The sequence below is a fragment of the Bacillus rossius genome, chromosome 1 (assembly GCF_032445375.1).
Source record: "Bacillus rossius redtenbacheri isolate Brsri chromosome 1, Brsri_v3, whole genome shotgun sequence".
NCBI classification, from domain to species: Eukaryota; Metazoa; Arthropoda; class Insecta; order Phasmatodea; family Bacillidae; genus Bacillus; species Bacillus rossius.
In genome coordinates, this window is record NC_086330.1 from 264,159,358 (window position 1) to 264,178,692 (window position 19,335).

General features: G+C 40.4%; 1 protein-coding gene across 5 annotated transcripts in view; it reads left to right on the top strand.

Annotated features, from left to right (window-relative positions):
- Nucleotides 1-19,335, top strand: part of LOC134527551 (uncharacterized) — a 91,801-nt gene extending 72,466 nt beyond the window's left edge. For all 5 annotated transcript variants that reach the window (XM_063360325.1, XM_063360324.1, XM_063360326.1 and 2 more), the window contains 3 exons: nt 1,608-1,770; nt 17,843-18,018; nt 18,445-19,335. In XM_063360325.1, the coding sequence (XP_063216395.1) occupies nt 1,608-1,770; nt 17,843-18,018; nt 18,445-18,700 (595 nt within the window). In that variant the 3' untranslated portion in view covers nt 18,701-19,335. The remainder of the gene's footprint in view (nt 1-1,607; nt 1,771-17,842; nt 18,019-18,444) is intronic.

Here is a 19,335-nt window from a genome sequence, read left to right on the forward strand (position 1 = left end):
GATACATAACGTCAGTGCCTAATCGAAAACGCTGCCTGTGCTTTGTTTATTTTTTCCATTATGTGTAGGTGGTTTTTCAGAGGTTAAAATTAACAATTTGTTTTGAAATGGGTAGATGTAAAATTAAAATTAGGGACCGTGTAAATGACTATAAAGCGGATAAGTTTTATGTCAGTGATTCGGGGATTCTAATGTGCGGCATTTTTAATGTTAGACTGGAATGGGAAAAAAAAAGATAACCTCGACAAGCACTGCCAGTCATCTGGACATAAAAGGAAAAAAAAAATCTATAGAATGTGATCCTGCATCTTCCAGCAAGCGTCAAACCAGTTTGCTTGAGATAAATGAAAATGTAAAATGGGCAAAACAAGAAAAGGTTGAATTTGTCACCGAGAGACAAAATCAACAAAAATAAATGCGAGTAAACAATTTTTTTAAATGCTACAAAGTGCTAAAAATCACAAAATGGAAAATGCTATAAAATGTTAAAAATCACATAATAGATGCTATAAATTAAATTTTTAAATGCTCTTTTCATACACCTTTACCGATATACTTAGAAAACTGAATACATATAGGATATAGGTTTACATATACTAAATGTAAAATCACATATTACTACAACACGCTCATCACATAAAGTAGAAGTACAGCATTGATGTCAGTAAAAGTAATAGACAGTCATTGAAAGAGTTAATTTTTCTGTAAATTTTGAGGTCTAGTTTGAATTGGAGTGATTGAGAACATAAGAGATATGATAAATAAGTATATTAGAGAGTTAGGGTACCACCTTGTGGAACACTGAAACTGGCTGTATTGGGTAAAGAGTTGCAGTTGTTAATGGAAATAAAACAGCAATTTTTTTTTTTTTTTTAGATAGCTAGAGAACCAGTTAGCAAAATTGTCACCTGGAACAAAGTTATATAATTTGCCTATTTATAACATAAAAATCCGAATGTTTCTGCAAATAATAGTTGTATTTTTAATTTTTATTAATCTTAGTGTTACTTATATATAAAATTTTTTTAAAAATGACTGGTGTAAGAAAGTTAAAAGAAATATTTGAATATACTCTAAAAAACATATTTTATTTATGAATAGGCTAAATCAAAATTTTTTGTTATTTTTAAATATTTTGCAAAATTATGAATTTTTGGGAGACTGTGTATCTATGTATCAACTAGATAAAACGTAACTACTTTACACTAACCATGTTAACACATTGGAGGTGTGATTTGCAAGTCCCACACATCTCCAAATCATGTAGATGGCTGTCAATGAACCATTATTAAGTTAAATCATGAATATCTACAAACGTGAGGCCATGTAATGAATCTATCAAATTTAAGAATCGGTTCTTGTAGACCACCTAGGTCCATATCTTGCTTGGGTAAAACTGGTATTTTGATGTGTAGTTATTTATCTTTATTCGGTTCTAAAACATTTTTTATAGCGGTGTGTGAAGCTTCGGAAATTCAGAGTTGAATCGAATACTCTGCCAACCTTTTCTTTCTGACAAGTAATTTAAGAAAGACCCTGATGGCAATGTGCGACTCACCTCAGGAGCAGTAGGTGTTTGCTATTGTGTGGGCCCGGGGACTGTGCAGGAAGCTGGACGGCCTGGAGCGCCGGGGGCCCGAGGCGCGGACCGACCGACGGGACGCCCAGAACCAGGTGGACGAGGCGGATCCCGACCTCGTGCTCAAGCTGGAGGAGGTGCAGAAGGTGGTGCGGCGGCTGCGGCGCGAGAACGACGACCAGAGGAGGGAGGTAGGCCCGTGTCACGTAGTCCACAGCTGATTCCTTCCCCCCTGACATGTTAGTCTCGGTAGCTCCCTGCTACTTATAACTATTAATTGAGATTGTATGTTGCTCATGTTTTCTTATTGTTTCATAATTAATTCGTACTCATGTTTCTTCTACTATCCATAGGCATTTAACACTTTGAGTGCTATGGACGTAATTTTACGTCCTTCGATTTCTTTTGGGGAATGCGACGGACATAACTGGTACGTCCATGATCTAAAAATACTTTCCTTTGGCTAGTCGTAGTATTACGTCCGCCGTTTTACCAGTAAAAGTTCTTTGTTCATTTTAGTTTTGAATTCCACCGCTAGATCGCATAGGAATCGAAAATGTGAGCAGATAGAATCAATTGTTTTGCTTCGGCCAACCTGATAGTTCATTCTACGAATGCTAGTTGGCAGTGTAGTTCTCAACTGTGCGACATTAATGAAATAAACTCATTTGTTACAGCTTTGCGTACTATACATACTAGCTTCCACATACACAATAGTTTAGTGCTGTACACAAATAAACGGTACAGTTTTCTGATAGTAGGCTCTTATGCATGGTTGCTACAGGACTAGAAAACCGGGAAATGTCAGGGAAATTAAAATGGTCAGGGAATTCCGGGAAATGTCAGGAAAATTCTACGAATTCTGGAAATTTTAAAGTTGCTTATAATTCAAACAAAGCTTTGTTTTGATGCGCTCGTACTGCTACCGAACGACTCCGCTAAAAGGCTGCTGCTTAAGGCACACGGCAACTGCAACTTTTTTTTTACTTGGTCTACGATTGTCCGTTGCAATAGGCTGTTACAACCACCCACCATAATTTCTGGCCAATCCAGGCACTCGTTTGTTCACTAGCGAACCCGGCCTTCATTTGTTCGTGTTTTGATCCTTTTTAATTTGCCCTTGAGACTTTGTGTTTGTTCCGTTCCATGCAAGAACTACAGAACGGGCATGGCGTCGTTTATCTTTTGAAGGCTATTTTCACGTGGAATAAGATGAGTACAAAGCTTAGAAACGTGAATTTAAAGGCGTTGTTTCAGGTGAAGTTAGTTTTTGATGCGATCATAAGAAAATAAAGTACATTTTGATAAAGAAGCAATACCAATTCTCATTTTGAAAACTACCAAGCTGATACGAAAACACGTGACTTTTGTGTGCGGTTATGTTTTTGCATTTTTTCTAACTATTTTTTTAATTACTTTTTTTTCAACCGTTATAATCCGTGAGTTCTGTTGCTTGACACTTACATTGTGTATAAAAAAATATGCATAACTGAACATGTTTTTCCCCAGAATCGTTAGTTGAAGTATCGTGAAGGGGAAGGGGAAATCCGCCTCACTTTACCTCAATGACGTTAAGAATTAGAAACAAAAAAAAACAATGGCCCTTGTAAAGGGACAGGTAGAGTGCCAGACGTGTTGTGCAACCCATAAAGAAATAAGCGTAAATATCAGAAATACAAAAATACACAACTTTATTATTCTTTAAATCAAGCCCCATATGAATGTAGAGGGGCAACACATAACAAGAATTACGAAAGAAAGAATTACGTAAACGGGTACTCATGAGCATACAAATAGCCAATATACAAATGTTATGTGATAACGTTATTTAAATCAAGCAATTGCAGATAGAATGCTGTCTGTCCGGACGTGAGAGGTGCGGCGGAGAAAAACGGCAAACGCCCTAACGGAAAATGGGTCGAATGCAAAAAAAAAAAATCAAAGAAATGCACAAGGTGAAACACACTGGCAATGCAAACCAGAAAATTATGAAACAAAATCGGTGTCCAGCAAACATTACTTTATGAGGCCACAAGGAGGCAAGCCAAACATGACGCAGAAGGCAAACTACAGAATTATCAAGAAATAAAAAAATGTAAGCCACCGACCAGAGAACACCTCGTAGCCATGCGTAACACGGTGCGACGCCGAAGCACCCCTCACGGCGATCGCTCCCGGAACAGAACAGAACGAGCAAAATAATTACAGCCCTATATATAAAAAATCCAGATGGCGCTAGTGTCGCATTCAGTAGGCCTGGAAGGAGGCGCCTACGTCACGCGGACGTCATAAGGGATGGCGGGAGGGGGTTTTAAGGGGAACGAGGGAAGGGGAGGAGCCGGCGGGCGTCTGAATGCAGAAGCGCACGTTGCAAATTCCCACCCCCTGGCGAAGCCTTCCGCAGGACGATGAAGCAGATGAATGCGATGATACGAGGAGCGACGAGTAGAGTATCTTGTATGTGGTTGCTTCGAAGTACAGTGAAAACTCAGCGACGTCAGTAGGCAGCTGGAGTACAGATGGCTCGCGCGCACCAAGTCCAGTCCGCAGACGGGGGAAGCCCCGAACAGGACTGCAGCGCCCGCAGCACCCCAGCAGCGCGGAACGGCGATAAGCAGGAAGACGTTTCTAAAGCACAATCCATGAAGAAACCGCCACACGACACACAGCACAAGCGCCCGCCCCCAAAACACCACAAGAGCTGGTGGCAGGCGAACGAGAAGGGGGGGCGGCGGTATCGGAGAATAAGAGCAGGTAGGTATCACAGCTTCCGATCCAGTCCGAAACTGCAAGTCTCACAGGGCATCACCGCCGGGCGCATTAGTGCACGGAGGGGAGGTGGCTCGCAGCGGCGCTCGGAGAGGGGCGCCAGCATGCTGCCACATCACAAACACTCCGACGAAGCGCGCCATAGCAGGTATCACTGCTCGACGAATCTCTGGGCTAGGCAGGGGCTGCGCAAACAGTACACGGAAGTCTCTAACACTACGAGAGGGCCCACCTCGTAGGAGACAACCAGCAGGAGCGGCGGGCACACCGACGAGAAGAGATGGCGCTGTCACTGTTGAGGCTTACATCCATAACACGTAGGAAGCAGGAGCCGCCAGAAGAGCGTGACGCAGGCAGTGAAGAGTGGACGTCTCCTCTCTTCGCTGGGCGATGACTGAAGAGTGGCGAAGACGGCTCGCCAGCAACAGGATAATGGAGGGGCGGTGAGGAAATTACAAAGAAAAACATACAACACACTGTGCCATCCACAAATACTAAAAAGATACCTTTCCAATCACACAACTTACTTTCCAGTGCACTGGAAAGATTCACATAATTTAGTAGGGAATAATTATACAAAAACAACATAAAATACATTGTAAAAAAAATAGCACCCCACTCAGTCAACAACCTTTTTATAGAACTGGGCTTCCATACTAGTTGCATACTGTAAACACCTATTCAAAGATTATTAAGACATAAATAATAAATCAGAATATGGATATTACAGTTAAAATACAAGTCTTAAACTATCCCTAGAAAATAATTCGAAACTTCTAAGGGAAAATTTTAACAATAAGGCTAGGCCAGAGCAAACAGCTCCAGATGAATATTCATAAATGACATGCAGGTAAAATCAATAAAAATACAACGGGAGAGAAAACCTGCTAATACTTACTAACAAAACAACTTACACGTTAAGACACATAAAATTTCAGCTGGCTTACATGGCACTTTTTATACCTGGATTTTTTTTACAATCCTGGAGAAGTACAGTATTACTGCCCAAAAAACGCACAATAGTGAGCGGGCCCTCATATGGGGGAAGCAACTTAACATTGATCTGTGCCGCTAAAGAAGGGAGAACATATGAACGCACCAGTACAATATCGCCAACCTTAAAACCATGGGGCTGCCTAGTTTTGTTGCACTGCGTCTCGACAATGTGGCGGGCCTTCTGGAGATTACAAGGAACAAGATCAAGAATTTTCTCGAGGTCAGCGTCAGTTAGGGCGGAGCTTAGAGACGGCAGTCCCCAGAGATTCAGGAGAGGGTGAGTGAGCTCGCGGCCCAAAAAGGGAATGGAAGGAGGAAAACCGGTGGCGGAGTGCACTGCAGAGTTAAGACCCATGTTAATGTAGTCCAGATCGGAATCCCAAAGTGTCTGATCTGAACGATAAAAGGAAGTGAGAACCCCCTTGAGCACCTTGTTGACACGCTCTGACTGGTTGCCCTGAGGGAAATATGCCGAGCTATAGATGGGTTTAATTGCCCATTCAAAGCACATATCCTTGTAGATGTTAGACTGGAAGTATCTGGCATTATCAGACACGAGCATGGCAGGGGCTCCAAAGAGCTTCCACACTTGTTCGCGAAGGGCTTTGACAATCGAAACTGCTTTCATGTTTTTTAGAGGTAGAAGTATGACAAATTTAGTGAAAATATCGACCAAGACAAGCAAACACATATTACCCTTACGCGAGCGCGTCAATGGTCCAAAGATATCAAGATGGACAACATGCCAGGGTGCCACTGGCGGGTCTGCACAGTACAGGCCCACCCTAGTGTTTTGGGGTGGCTTCGAAATTTGGCAATCATGACAGGATCTGACAAAGGCACGAACTTCGTTGCGAAGATCCGGCCAGTATAAATGCGCAGAAATGCGGCGGAAGGTTTTATCCATACCAAGATGGCCTCCGATCAGGGACGAATGGTAGTATTTAAGTACCATAGGCCTTAATATTAATGGCACAACTGCCTTACGAGCTCGACCCGAGCTGCCAGTAAAATAAATCAGACCCTGTTCCTCCACAAATGGGACCACTTTCTTGTCTCGCAAGTCCTTACAGATTTTCTGACAAACAATGTCATCAAGCTGACACTCACGAACATTAAGGTAGGACTCCGGGAAAACCTTGCACACACATAGGAGTTCATCGGGACTAGGTGACTCGTTCTCTTCAACCAAAAACTCCTCGGGACAAAACATCCGCGAAAGCGTGTCGGCCACTACATTGTCGGCTCCTTGAACATGATGGATGACAAAGTTAAAACGAGAAAGACCAAGTATCCAACGTCCCAGCTTGCCCAGTTGTTGAGGATGGTTACAGAGCCAGCTCAAAGCCTGATTATTTGTAAAAAGATCGAATTCCCTACAGTCGAGATAACATTCAAACTTTTCCAAGCCGAACAGGCAGGCAAGAGCCTCCTTCTCGTAAGTACCCAATTTTCGTTCAGACTCCAGTAACGAGCGGCTGGCGAAGGCTATTGGCCGGAGTTTGCCCTCTTCCAGGTGGCCGAGAACAGCTCCTAGAGCAATGGACGAGGCATCAACAAACAGGGCAAAACGCTTGCTGAAATCAGGCAGGACCAGAATGGGAGGAGAGCCCAATTGAGACTTCAGGGTAGCGATAGCCTTTTCCTGTTCCGGGCTCCAAACAAAGGAACGTCCTTTTTACGAAGGGCATTTAAGGGGGCACAAAGGGCAGCAAAATTCTTGATGAAGCGGGAATAATACCCAAGCATGCCCAAAAAACGTTGCACCCTCTTGATATTCTTAGGTCTGGGGAAGGCGACATTGGGGGCAACCTTATCCGGGTCCATGAGCAAGGAGCCCTTGGAAATAACATAGCCCAGGAACTTCACGAACTTTTGGCCAAGGAAAATTTTCTTAGGATTGACCGTAAGTTTGGCAGCACGAAGGCGAAGGAAGACCTCCCTAAGGTGGTCAAGGTGCTCCTCAAAAGAATTGCAATATACAATAATGTCGTCGATGTAGTTGAAAACAAAACAAAATTTGAAATCACTTAACACGTGATCAAGCACGCGGCTCAAGGCCTGGCTGCCAAAACTGACGCCCATAGGAATTCTGTTAAACTGGTAATGACCGAAAGGGGTTGAAAAGGCAGTATATTTACGGCAACTCGGGTCCAACAGACATTGGTGAAAACTATGATTAAGGTCGATAACTGAAAATATACGAGCCTTGCCCAAGTGCTGTAGAGCACTCTCCACTGTAGGTAATGGCCATCTGTCATCAATAATCTTCTGATTCAATTCCTGGAAATTGTGAACTAAACGCCATTCCGTACTGTCCTTCTTGGGTACCAAGAAGGTTGGGGTACTGAAATCGGATGTAGATGGAGTAATAACATCGGCAGCCAACAATTTTTGAATAATTTCTCTCATGAACTGAAGTTTCGGGGGTGACACCTTTATATATCTGCTGCGAACGGGTACCTCATCCCTCACATAGAAGCGATAAGGCAGTACATCACACCTGTCAATCTTGCGGGTTATCACATCCGGAAACTCGCTTACTAAGTCAGCGATAGCCTGATCGGATTCGAGACTCGTCAGTTCCTTACAGGACATGACAATGGGCACGCGTCTTTCGTGCCGCAGCTGAATTTTTATAGATGATGCAAAACCAAAAGACAACTGGTGTCTATGCAAATCCAACACACAACGCGTGTTACTAAGGAAATCGAGACCAAAAACAAAATTAGACGCAATTCCAGAAACCACAATAAACTTCCAACTCCAAGAAAATCTGTGAACTTTAAAATGTAAAATCACCGAGCGACGGGCGCGCACAATGTCGCCATTGGCCACGGAAATTATTACATCAGGCTCATTGACAACGAAACGCTTCAAATGACGATGCTGGCTAAGCAAACTGTCAAAACATGTCTCACTGATGCACGAACAAGTGGCTCCTGTATCGACGAGGGCGGGGTAAAAATTACCCAGTACAAGCAAGGGAAGAAAATGCAAAAACGCTTGAGGAAAGGATTTGCGCATAACACGACGACTACGACCCTTCCTGCGTGTCGTCAATGCCGGTTTCCCGGACATTGAACTCGGTAATGGCCCGCCTGACCGCAGCGGAAACACCGCCTATCGCCAGCATTAACTCGAGAACTATTGCACTCGGCCGTAACGTGTCCGAAAACACAACAATTAGCACATCGGCCACGGTCGCGAGTATCAATCCTAGCGGGGAGCGCGGCTGCGTTATTCACGGCCAAGTTCAAGGTCGCGGCAAGGGGCGGCTCGCTTACACGAGCAAGCGCCGCGCCGCTCGACACACCGCGGGGGCTAGCAAGCGCGCCAGGCGGCTCGCTTGCACAAGCATGGATACCGCCGGTCGGGCGGCCACTCGGACGGGTCGGCCCGCCGGGAGACTCGTTCACATGAGCGCGCACCCCGGCGCGCGAGGCGACATGCGGGAGCAGCTCGTCGAACGAATGACGTAACACGTCACTCACTGGGGCGCGTCTCTCGTAAACCAGGCGCGGCGTCGCCAAAACATGCACTTTCGTCAGGTGGTCGCGCATAAGTAGCATGCCGACAGTCAGTCATACCGACATGCCTTGGGGGAAAATATTCTCTACTGAAAGGTGGCGACTTAGAGTCAGCGCCGCGCGTAGACACGGGAAATACAGAGCAGTATTTGCTTGCCGCAGTGATACGGCTTTCTACCTCGCCGCCCCACTCACATAAGGCATTCAGGGTAGATGGAGGTATCAACATAGCGCAGTTCTGAAGCACCACCGGCGCAAGATTACCTAGGATCAACTACACAAATTCCCCTTCAGGAATTCCCAAACTCAAGGCATCGGCATAATCACTAACAGAATTTACAAACTGAGTGACAGATTCATCGGGCTTTTGAAAGCGAAAAACCAGCTCTCGTTTACACACGTCGAGAACACGGGGCGGACAAACAGTGTGAACCAACTGTTTTTTAAACGCCGCGAAATCGTCGCCATGTGAAATAGCCTGCGTAAGAAGTTGCACGTAAGTGCCAGTGCACTTACTCAGTAGGGCTTTCATGAAAGCCTCAGCAGGAACCAAATTCAATTTAAACAATCGCTCCGCGGCGATCACAAAATCCAAAGCGGCACGCGGCTCGCTTCCGCCCAACACGGGGAGCGTCTTTAAGGCTACAAAGAAGAGCTTCTGATTAAAGGAAGCGCCCGTGGGCGGACTCACGTCAGGAGGGGACTGCCGTGTCCGCGGCTCAGGAATGGCTGCACACGAGTCACGCACAAACTGAGCGCGGCGCGCGCGAAGCACCGCCACGGTGTCAGTCGCCGAAGCCTCTAATTGATTTTCTTCGCAATGTTGGATGAGTTCCTCCTTGTGCAGCTTATATAACCAGGCAACCCCCGGCGAAGCCATGGCTCTGAAACAGTAAACACAACAGCAAGACACTCTGCGAGCAGAGTTGCGCAGAATTTGAAGTATCGTGAAGGGGAAGGGGAAATCCGCCTCACTTTACCTCAATGACGTTAAGAATTAGAAACAACAATAAAAAAACAATGGCCCTTGTAAAGGGACAGGTAGAGTGCCAGACGTGTTGTGCAACCCCTAAAGAAATAAGCGTAAATATCAGAAATACAAAAATACACAACTTTATTATTCTTTAAGTCAAGCCCCATATGAATGTAGAGGGGCAACACATAACAAGAATTACGAAAGAAAGAATCACGTAAACAGGTACTCATGAGCATACAAATAGCCAATATACAAATGTTATGTGATAACGTTATTTAAATCAAGCAATTGCAGATAGAATGCTGTCTGTCCGGACGTGAGAGGTGCGGCGGAGAAAAACGGCAAACGCCCTAACGGAAAATGGGTCGAATGCAAAAAAAAAATCAAAGAAATGCACAAGGTGAAACACACTGGCAATGCAAACCAGAAAATTACGAAACAAAATCGGTGTCCAGCAAACATTACTTTATGAGGCCACAAGGAGGCAAGCCAAACATGACGCAGAAGGCAAACTACAGAATTATCAAGAAATAAAAAAATGTAAGCCACCGACCAGAGAACACCTCGTAGCCATGCGTAACACGGCGCGACGCCGAAGCACCCCTCACGGCGATCGCTCCCGGAACAGAACAGAACGAGCAAAATAATTACAGCGCTATATATAAAAAATCCAGATGGCGCTAGTGTCGCATTCAGTAGGCCTGGAAGGAGGCGCTTACGTCACGCGGACTTCAGAAGGGATGGCGGGAGGGGGCTTTAAGGGGAACGAGGGAAGGGGAGGAGCCGGCGGGCGTCTGAATGCAGAAGCGCACGTTGCAATTGTAAGAATGTAAGAGTATTGGATGTTGTAATGCTGCTATTGTAATTATCTAAGTAGGCCCGTTATATTGCTAGGTGTGAATTTGTAATAGTTTTTGTATTTGTGTAGTAATATTTTTTAAGAATTCATAAACAATAATTTTTTAACCTAACCTGAAAATATTAATATATACTTTTTTTTAGCTTAGAGATGTCGAAGAAAACTACTTTTAAGGAAGAGTTGGCTCAAGGAGTCACAGTTTCAGCATATCAAACCCTCTGCTAAAAACATAAATTCTGCGTACTGCACTTTGTGCTACAAAAGTATTCAACTCAGCAATATGGGCTAAAGAGCTCTCACCAGCCATGTCATAGGGAAAAAACACATTCCCAATTCTGCCGTCAAAATAACACAATAAAAAAACTTATTTTACCTCATGTTGAAATTTTTATATTACATTTAATCATATGCACGTTAGTATTTATGGTATGTACTTCATAAGAAAGTCAGGGAATTATTCTCTTACATTTGTGGAAAACAGGAAAAAGTCAGGGAATTCTAAGATTCTATTTCTGTAGCAACCATGTTATGTTTGTAAGGATTGTTTTTGATGTGAAAGAAGGAAAAATTCGAAACATTTTTTTGATTTTGAATATTACTTTCTAAGTACGTTTTCTTTTTTATTTTTATTTATTAGTTTGAATGGAGCATCTTTTGTATTTATAAGCACTAACATGTATATGTTGGAATTATTTTGGGGGCTTTCCCTGTTTCTCTACCTGTAATCTGTGGGTTTGAAAAGTCCAAGGGGACTTCCCTGTCTTCTGTGTTCCCAAAGATAGTAGGTGTTACATTTATTAGGAATTGTTATGTGTGAATAAATAAATATTGTGGTAAATAAACATAAATAAGGTACCAAAAATGTCAAGTGATACAAGTGAAAGTAACTCGCAAAAGGAATTTGAAGATAGTGATCTGGACCCAGAATTTTTTGTATCTTCAGATTATACAGATTCAGGTAGGATATATTTATGTATTGGTTTTTATGTTTCGGCCTTATGGGGTTTTCAATTAACTGCGCAGATGTGCAATCAATGTATATAGAAAACTAAAAAAATAGTAATAAAAATAATAAAAAGTATGATGCATGGTTTAAAAATTTTTATGTATGTATAAGTTTTCCTAATTTCAACAGTAAAAAAATATGAACATTGCTGCACTATGGTTTAGTAGAAATCATAACTGTAATATAGAATCTTACATTTCTTGGTACAGAAGCAATATTTGTTGCACATGCATATTTTGCTTGTGATTTCGCATGAAGTCCTATAGTAATTGAAATTCAAAATAAGGCAATTTTTTTTTACATGGAAATCCTAATTCACTTTATTATTTTACACAGACAGTGATGAAGAAAACGATTCTGAAAGTGAACTTGAGAGTACAGTAAAAGTCCGTTATAACGTAAATTTATAACGGCGCCAAAAGTTTATGTTATAGCGAATTTTCGTTATAGCCAAAATTTAAAAAAAAGTCTTATTTTTGTAGCATTTTTAAAATAAATTATCTTCTCGCTTGTTTTTACTATTGAAATTCACAACAAAAGTAAAGGAAATATACATAAAACTTACTAAAACAACATTTTAAAGCTATATCAGCACTTGCCGACTGCGAAATATGAGACAGCGTGGCCGTGATAAGGCCGTCATGCACATTGTGGCTAAGCGCACAGCTGTTTGTTTACATGGAGACGGGCGGGCGGGGTCACGCAAGGTCATGCCGGCCGCTTCCTGTCGCTTTGCTGGAGACGTGCGCTAAGCTGATGATATCGGGTGCATATTTGCGGAGTTTTGAATACTTACTAACAAAATGTAAACTCAAAGATGTAGTGAAATTTATTTTAAAATTTGTCACATTATTACTCACGTTGACACCTATGAAAAATGTCAAACACAAAAAAAATTTTTAAAAAATCTCTAATTACGTTGGACAACCATACAAATTATATAAAATAATTTTTCCGGAAATTGGTCAGTAACACAAAAATAATCACTCGTACAGACCCTTGGAAAATAACACAAAATTAAAAATCACTTTTTAAAAAACTAATCAATTTTTGTTTGCCTTGATTTCACTAGACTTTCGGACAAAAAACCTTAATTCTTCAAATGTTTGTTTACAGTTTTATTATTCTGTGCTACGTTATTTGAATTTATATGTTTAATTTATTTTGTGTTTTGAACTATATTTCTGGCATTGTTACAGACGTTTGGGCTTTTCTCTATGTAATTATTAAGTGATTGCGGCTTTTGGAATTACGTTTTTCACGGCCAGAAATTGCCCGAGGTTTAGGCGGAACTTTCAAAAAGTGCCTCGAGGCTATTGTAAAAATTACGCTACTAAAAAGAAGCTTGGTTTTGGCAGTTTTGGTGAGTGCAGCTCCGCGTCAGGACGTTCCTGATGCGGGCCTACCATAAGTTATGTTACATGTGCGGTAATAATAGTATGTATAAAAAGGTTATCATCAGACTGCTGATGGTATGTTAAGTTGCGAACGAGAATACGTGATTTTAAAGTTATTAACGTCAGAAGATATCATTAGTCCAGGTATGGCCATTTTGTTATTACTCTATCACTAACGCTGTACTGACGCCCTGCAACTTTTTAACATTGCCGATTGATATTATGACTTTGTTGATGTTGCTGGGATAAACTAAAACCAGCCGCTATTAATTATTATATTTACTAAATTAATTAGCCTCTCAGTATTATTAATAGCACGATTATATGAACATACAATGCACAACTATCTTAGTGGTCTTGAGTCTATAGATCTTATGTTTTATCGGACAATTGATTTAATTTATGAGTTAGTGAATTTTTCGAACCGTAAATCCATTTTTGAACTCTACGTGAAACATTGACATTTGCGAAGTCGTGCCTATGTACCTGGCAACGATAGTTAAAAAAAATCGGAGTGATATTTTGGTCAAATGGAATTACTGTATTGACGGATACGTGGTATTTGTTTATTCGTGTGTAAGTAATAAATCAGTCTTAAAATCAGTTGATTATTTTGTCTTCCTCTTTCGTATTCTAATTGAGATAAATATCAGATAAGCATGTGTTACTTGTATCACGACATCTATGTATTATTTATCAGTAATTAATATTTTATTTTATTTTTTTGTTAACTAATGTGCATAGGGCAGTGCACTAGATATCACTACCTGTGTGTAGTGTTGCGTTACACTTTTTAACACATTAGAGTTCACATAAAATGATAAATCCAAAATTTATTTTAAAAGTATAAATATCAGCGATCAATTTAATTAATGTCCAGTATAACTCAGTCAGTAAAACACTCGAAAATATGTATAGGACCTGTTAACCTAAATATTTGTTAACAGTTAAACTGAACTAAGATATGTTAGAGTGGTTTTTTCTCTCTCCGTATATTAGAGGTATGGGACATCAAAATACGCATCTGTCGCCCATTGACTTTAAATACAGAATTATAAACTACATATTGTGAAAACATTCTGCAGCAGTTTTTGCTGAACGGAAAAACACGGATGAGAAGACAGACAAAATGTGTTTGGTAAGTGATTTTTCGTCAAATGAAATGGAACAGGGCAGTGCTTATCAGAATGATAGTACAAAACTACTTTTGTGCAAGGAAATGCATTTTACAAAGACATTTCAAGAGAAATCACCTCTAAATGAAAAAGATATTGCTGACATGGAAGAAATGGACTTAGATTTAGAGGCCAGGCCCCTTTCAAGTGAGAAATTTCTCTTGAAGGGCTGAAATATGTTTCTGGCTATATAGCTCACCGTTTCAGATATAAATATCCTGACCTTGGCACTACGGATTTCAATTCTGAGGACGATAGCTGGATACATGTACAATCAAAGGGTAACTTAAAATGTCCCACTAATGAATTTTTTGAATTAATAAAGATCGCTGAAATGTGTTTTGATAATGTTCATGGCAACAGTTTGTGCAAAAAAGAGCGGATTTTTGAATCACTGACTAAAATTATTCGCGGAACTACTGAAAATAAATATCCAGAAGAAGTTATATACTGTTTTGTCAGGACAGGAACGTATATGCGTATCAAGTATTTGAACATGAAATATTTTAACAAACAAGAACAAAAACGCAAAGAAAGAAATAAGATGAGGAAAGCTACCCTCTAAGATTTTTCAGTGTGATTGTGTCCACTTTCCTTCACCATAATATGTATGTTCATATTTTATTACGATGTTTTTTAACTACTATATTTAAGAAAAGCATTTATTGTGAATATCGCAGCAATTATGTAGGGCTTAAGGTATTTATTGTATTCCAATATGTCATGAGTATGTCATTATTATTGCCTTTATTAAAAATAATATATATGTTAACAATGTAACAAAATTGTGATATTTTTGTATTGCTATTGCAATTTCGTTTCTTGTAAACATTATTGTAGACTTTTTCATATTGAAATTAAATTTGCTATAGGGTTGTTTGTATTTTAATTTTACAGTTATAAGATTTTTTATATGTTGTTTATTGTTTACAAACATTTGAAAAATATTTCCTTAACCATATTTCCATTTCCATGGCACTAGTCTTGTTAGCTTTTCGGGTAACTCTTCTACATGGATGATAAGATGGTGCGACATCTAAAACATTTCACACCACCTTTACATAACTACGTATTAAACTAATAGGTGTTTTCTTTACATAATATTAAAGCACAATGTTTCCTTGTGGCGTAGGTGATTTATAATTTCCATTTATCTAGAAAAATGCGCTTTCAGAATGTTTTTTATCACATTGTTTCGGAAGGTTTTTGAAGAAAAAAATTGAATATCCGTTTTATTTTTTTTGCAGCTGAATTCGGGCACGTGCATGAAATATAATTAATCCGTAGGAAGCGCAATGGTTTAAAGTATTGATGTTGAAGATTTGAAAAGATTTATTGAAATAGTGTGAGAGAACGAGCGAGTTGAGTGAGAAGATGTGCGGGAGTGGCAGAGGTTAGCTCTCAGCCACATGACAAAAAAATAATCCATTCCGCCTCCCCATGGCGAAGGATGAGTGAAAGAGAAACCTGCTGAACCTTCCCCTCCTCCGGGCACGATAGAACCGTATCGGCTGTGTGTTAGAGGGAGAGGGAGATAAAACCTTCGAGGTTCTGTTAATTCCTCCTAGATGGCAGGCCGCAGAGCAACCGCCAGCGACACCCTTACCGTCTGAAGGCCATCTCGTCACTGACGAGCTGGAACTAAGCTCCTGACCTCCCTACATAGTAACGGTCACCCGCATAGGCATCTAGACTCTTTAGTGATCATATGATACAAAATTCATTGTTTTTTTCGGGCCTGTGACCGTTTTTTACCGTGCACCAATCGCCTTAAGTAATTTTCAAATGCTATTTACTTGAATTGCAATTTACAATAAATAGAATCTTTTTCATTAATTCGTAAGCAAAAAGTTTGGTGTCCCATTACAATCAGAGTCGCGTTATATTCAGGTAATGTATGTTTGTGTGTATAATGTATATATAAAAGTAGACACTCCTCAATAAAACAATACCATATGTAGGTAAATATGAACTTTGTTTGCGACCAAAAGAAAAGTCATGAACACGAAATTGTGCCTAGTTTTAACATGCCGCCAAGACCAAGTCCATTTTCAGTAACTCGTTAGAAAATGAGGAGTTACTAACAAAACTTAAAGTATTTTTTTAGCGACATGAACAAAATTTTACCAAAGACTGTAATATTTATTTTACTTCTTGTTATCGCCAAAAAACTCATTCATTTTCTTCTCTGAGTAAAGCATAAGTTTTAGTGATGTATAAGTTTATTTTACATGGCTTCTTACAATAAGTTGAAGCATTTTTGTTAGGGGAAAAAATTTTGTTTAAGTAGAAATAAGTCTTAAGAGTAAAAGCGCAGGTGGAGAGCCAGAGGCGGTCAAGGTCAACAAATACCCGAATCCGCCCAAAATATATGAAGGTGAGCTGCTCTATATGCCAAACTAAAAATTCCATATTAAAGAACTCATGTAAATATAATAAATATCCACTTTTTAAAATAGTTTTGAGGGAAGAAAGCAGTTATTTTGCCAATGGGCCAGAAATGAAACACGCTCGCCGAGTGGTTACAGAGAGATGATGTGTGCAGCACAAGGGCGAAGAGGGGAGAGGCTGTGCAGGATTTCCGCAGTAGGGAAAAATCAGGGAATTGAAAGGGTGTCTTCATTACCTGGAAAACACTGGAAATCAACAAAGTATTACATCCCAAACTGGATAAGTATTTTTAATACTAGTGTGTTTTTTAATGTCTCAAAACTATTATGTATTTTGAATTTTTGATCATAAATTCATGTTGAAAACCCATCTATTTTCATCATTAATTAAATGTAAGAGATATCAGTGCATCAACTCTATATTGATTTCGTGATTTGAAGCTTTATAGTACTGTATTGTTTCAAAGTTTGATCATACATAGTGGTTTTATACTACACACTGGCAACATTGGTTGCAAAGGATTGAAGTAAATAATAGTGCAACCTGTTTATTTTGCAGGTAAAGATTTTATGGTGAATTTTATATTTTATGTGGAGTTAAAATTAGTGATGAGTCAAATTCCAATTTTCACGAATTCAAATCTCTAATTCTAATCCCAAAGATTACCTTGAATATACTCCTTAATTCCAAATTTAATTCTCAAGGATCAAGAATAAAATAATATACATCAAATAAATAGTATTAACCACGGTGTTAACACATTCAACTCTTTAAATGTTTGTTTAACAAACTTAAGTTTTTAGAATCAATGCATACTGTTATTTGATTTATATAATTACATGTTAAAAGTATAATATCTTAGGGAATGGTAACAGGATAGGTATAAGGGAAGAAATTGACCTAGTAAACTTCAGAGGTTATCAGAGTTTAATTTTTCATTTTAGTTTAATTCCTCTAAAATTTTTCTTCGATTCTTTGTCCTGGAATATCAAATCCTTTGAATACTAAGGCTTTCGTGGTATTTGTGGATTACTTGAAATGTTAAAATTTAATTCAATAATAATTTGTAGTTATATATATTTATGTTATGTAGCAAGAAAGATTAGTGAGACAGGGGAAAGAAACTGTCAAGAGTAAGAGAGGTGTACCCTTGCTGTGTTGCAGTTGGGGACGCTGCGGTCCAGTTTGGGCATCGGCGGCGCCCGGGGTGGGCACCACCGCTCACAGCACCAGCAGTCGCAGTCGCAGTCGCAGTTGCAGTCGCAGAGGTTCCCCCCGCTGCACTCGCACGGCTACTGGCACCACGGCCAGCCTCAACACCACAGCCAGCACCGCGGCGGGTATGCTCACTGTCATAGCGCCATTTCCAGCTTTCATTCACATAACACATGCAGCCACAGGAAATTGTTTACATCTAGTTTTATAAACAAAATGGGCCGGATCAGATTTTAATAAAACATGCTTTTAATTTTGCAGCATAGAAAAAGATACCATTAAATAAAACATAACAGATACTAAATAATAAGTAAGTCCCTAAATACAATGTGCTGCTTTTCATTTAAAGTGGTAAAATATTAAAATTAGTTAATTTTGTAAGGAACTCCGTGGAGAGTGGTAAAATACTTATTATTTTCCAAAGGGATGACTATAAATGAATGGCAATTTTTTTTGCTAGACTGATATATCAATTTGTGAGATTAAAAAATAAAAACACAAAGTTGAAGAGAAAGTCACTAACCCAGTGGAGGTGGTGGCTGTGTGCGCAGGCTGGAGTTTGTGTCGCACCGCCACTGCGCCAACGCCAACAACGCCAACGCCAACGGGGCAGCGGACAAGGACGCCCAGCTGGTGTGCCGGCCGGCGCCCGCGCTGCCCAGCCTGCGCCGCGGGGGGGGCTACTACGGCAACCACTACTACCGCGCCACCAAGGAGGAGGGGGCCGAGAACAGGAAGTACCGCGGCGGAGGGGGAGGTGGCACCAACGCCAACACCAGGAAGGGTGCCCGTGACGCGAAACAGTAGCTCATCACCCGTTCAGACGCAGTTTAGGCCGTGAACACTCCCGTGACGGCATGCACGTGCTTCTACGGATGATGCGACCACGCGGTGTTGCGCGTCCTGGATGTGCGAACGTGTTTCTTCTTCCGCCGTTCCGACGTGCGGCACGTGGAGAGACGAGCTTCGATGAAGTGCGGAAGAGCTTTGTTGAGTTGCAGTTGGTTTGGCTGTGTGTACGAGTCTCATACTCTTTGCTTGGCTGTTTCAGAAGAGTTTTATAGAGTGTCTTTAGGTACCACCACGTAGTATCATTATTCATTATGTTTGGTGCTATTATCACTGATCTGTGCTCTCTATTTGTGTATTAACAGTATTATATTTGTATTATATTGTACTCATTTTTTGTAATAGTCCATGTTTTGCAAGCATGTGTATTGTATTCAAAAAGCATGTAGCAGCATGGTCAGAGAAGTGTCGGTTATAGTTCCACTAATATTTCTTTTAAGTGTAATTTCAAATTTATTAGCTTGCATAGCTCAGTCTTGAAGTGTTTAAAATTTTATTGGTATAACTATTACTCATTTTATATAAATAACTGTGTGTTGTAATTGAAACATAATGTAATTTAACAATTTGAACTGATAAATATGGTGTGAATA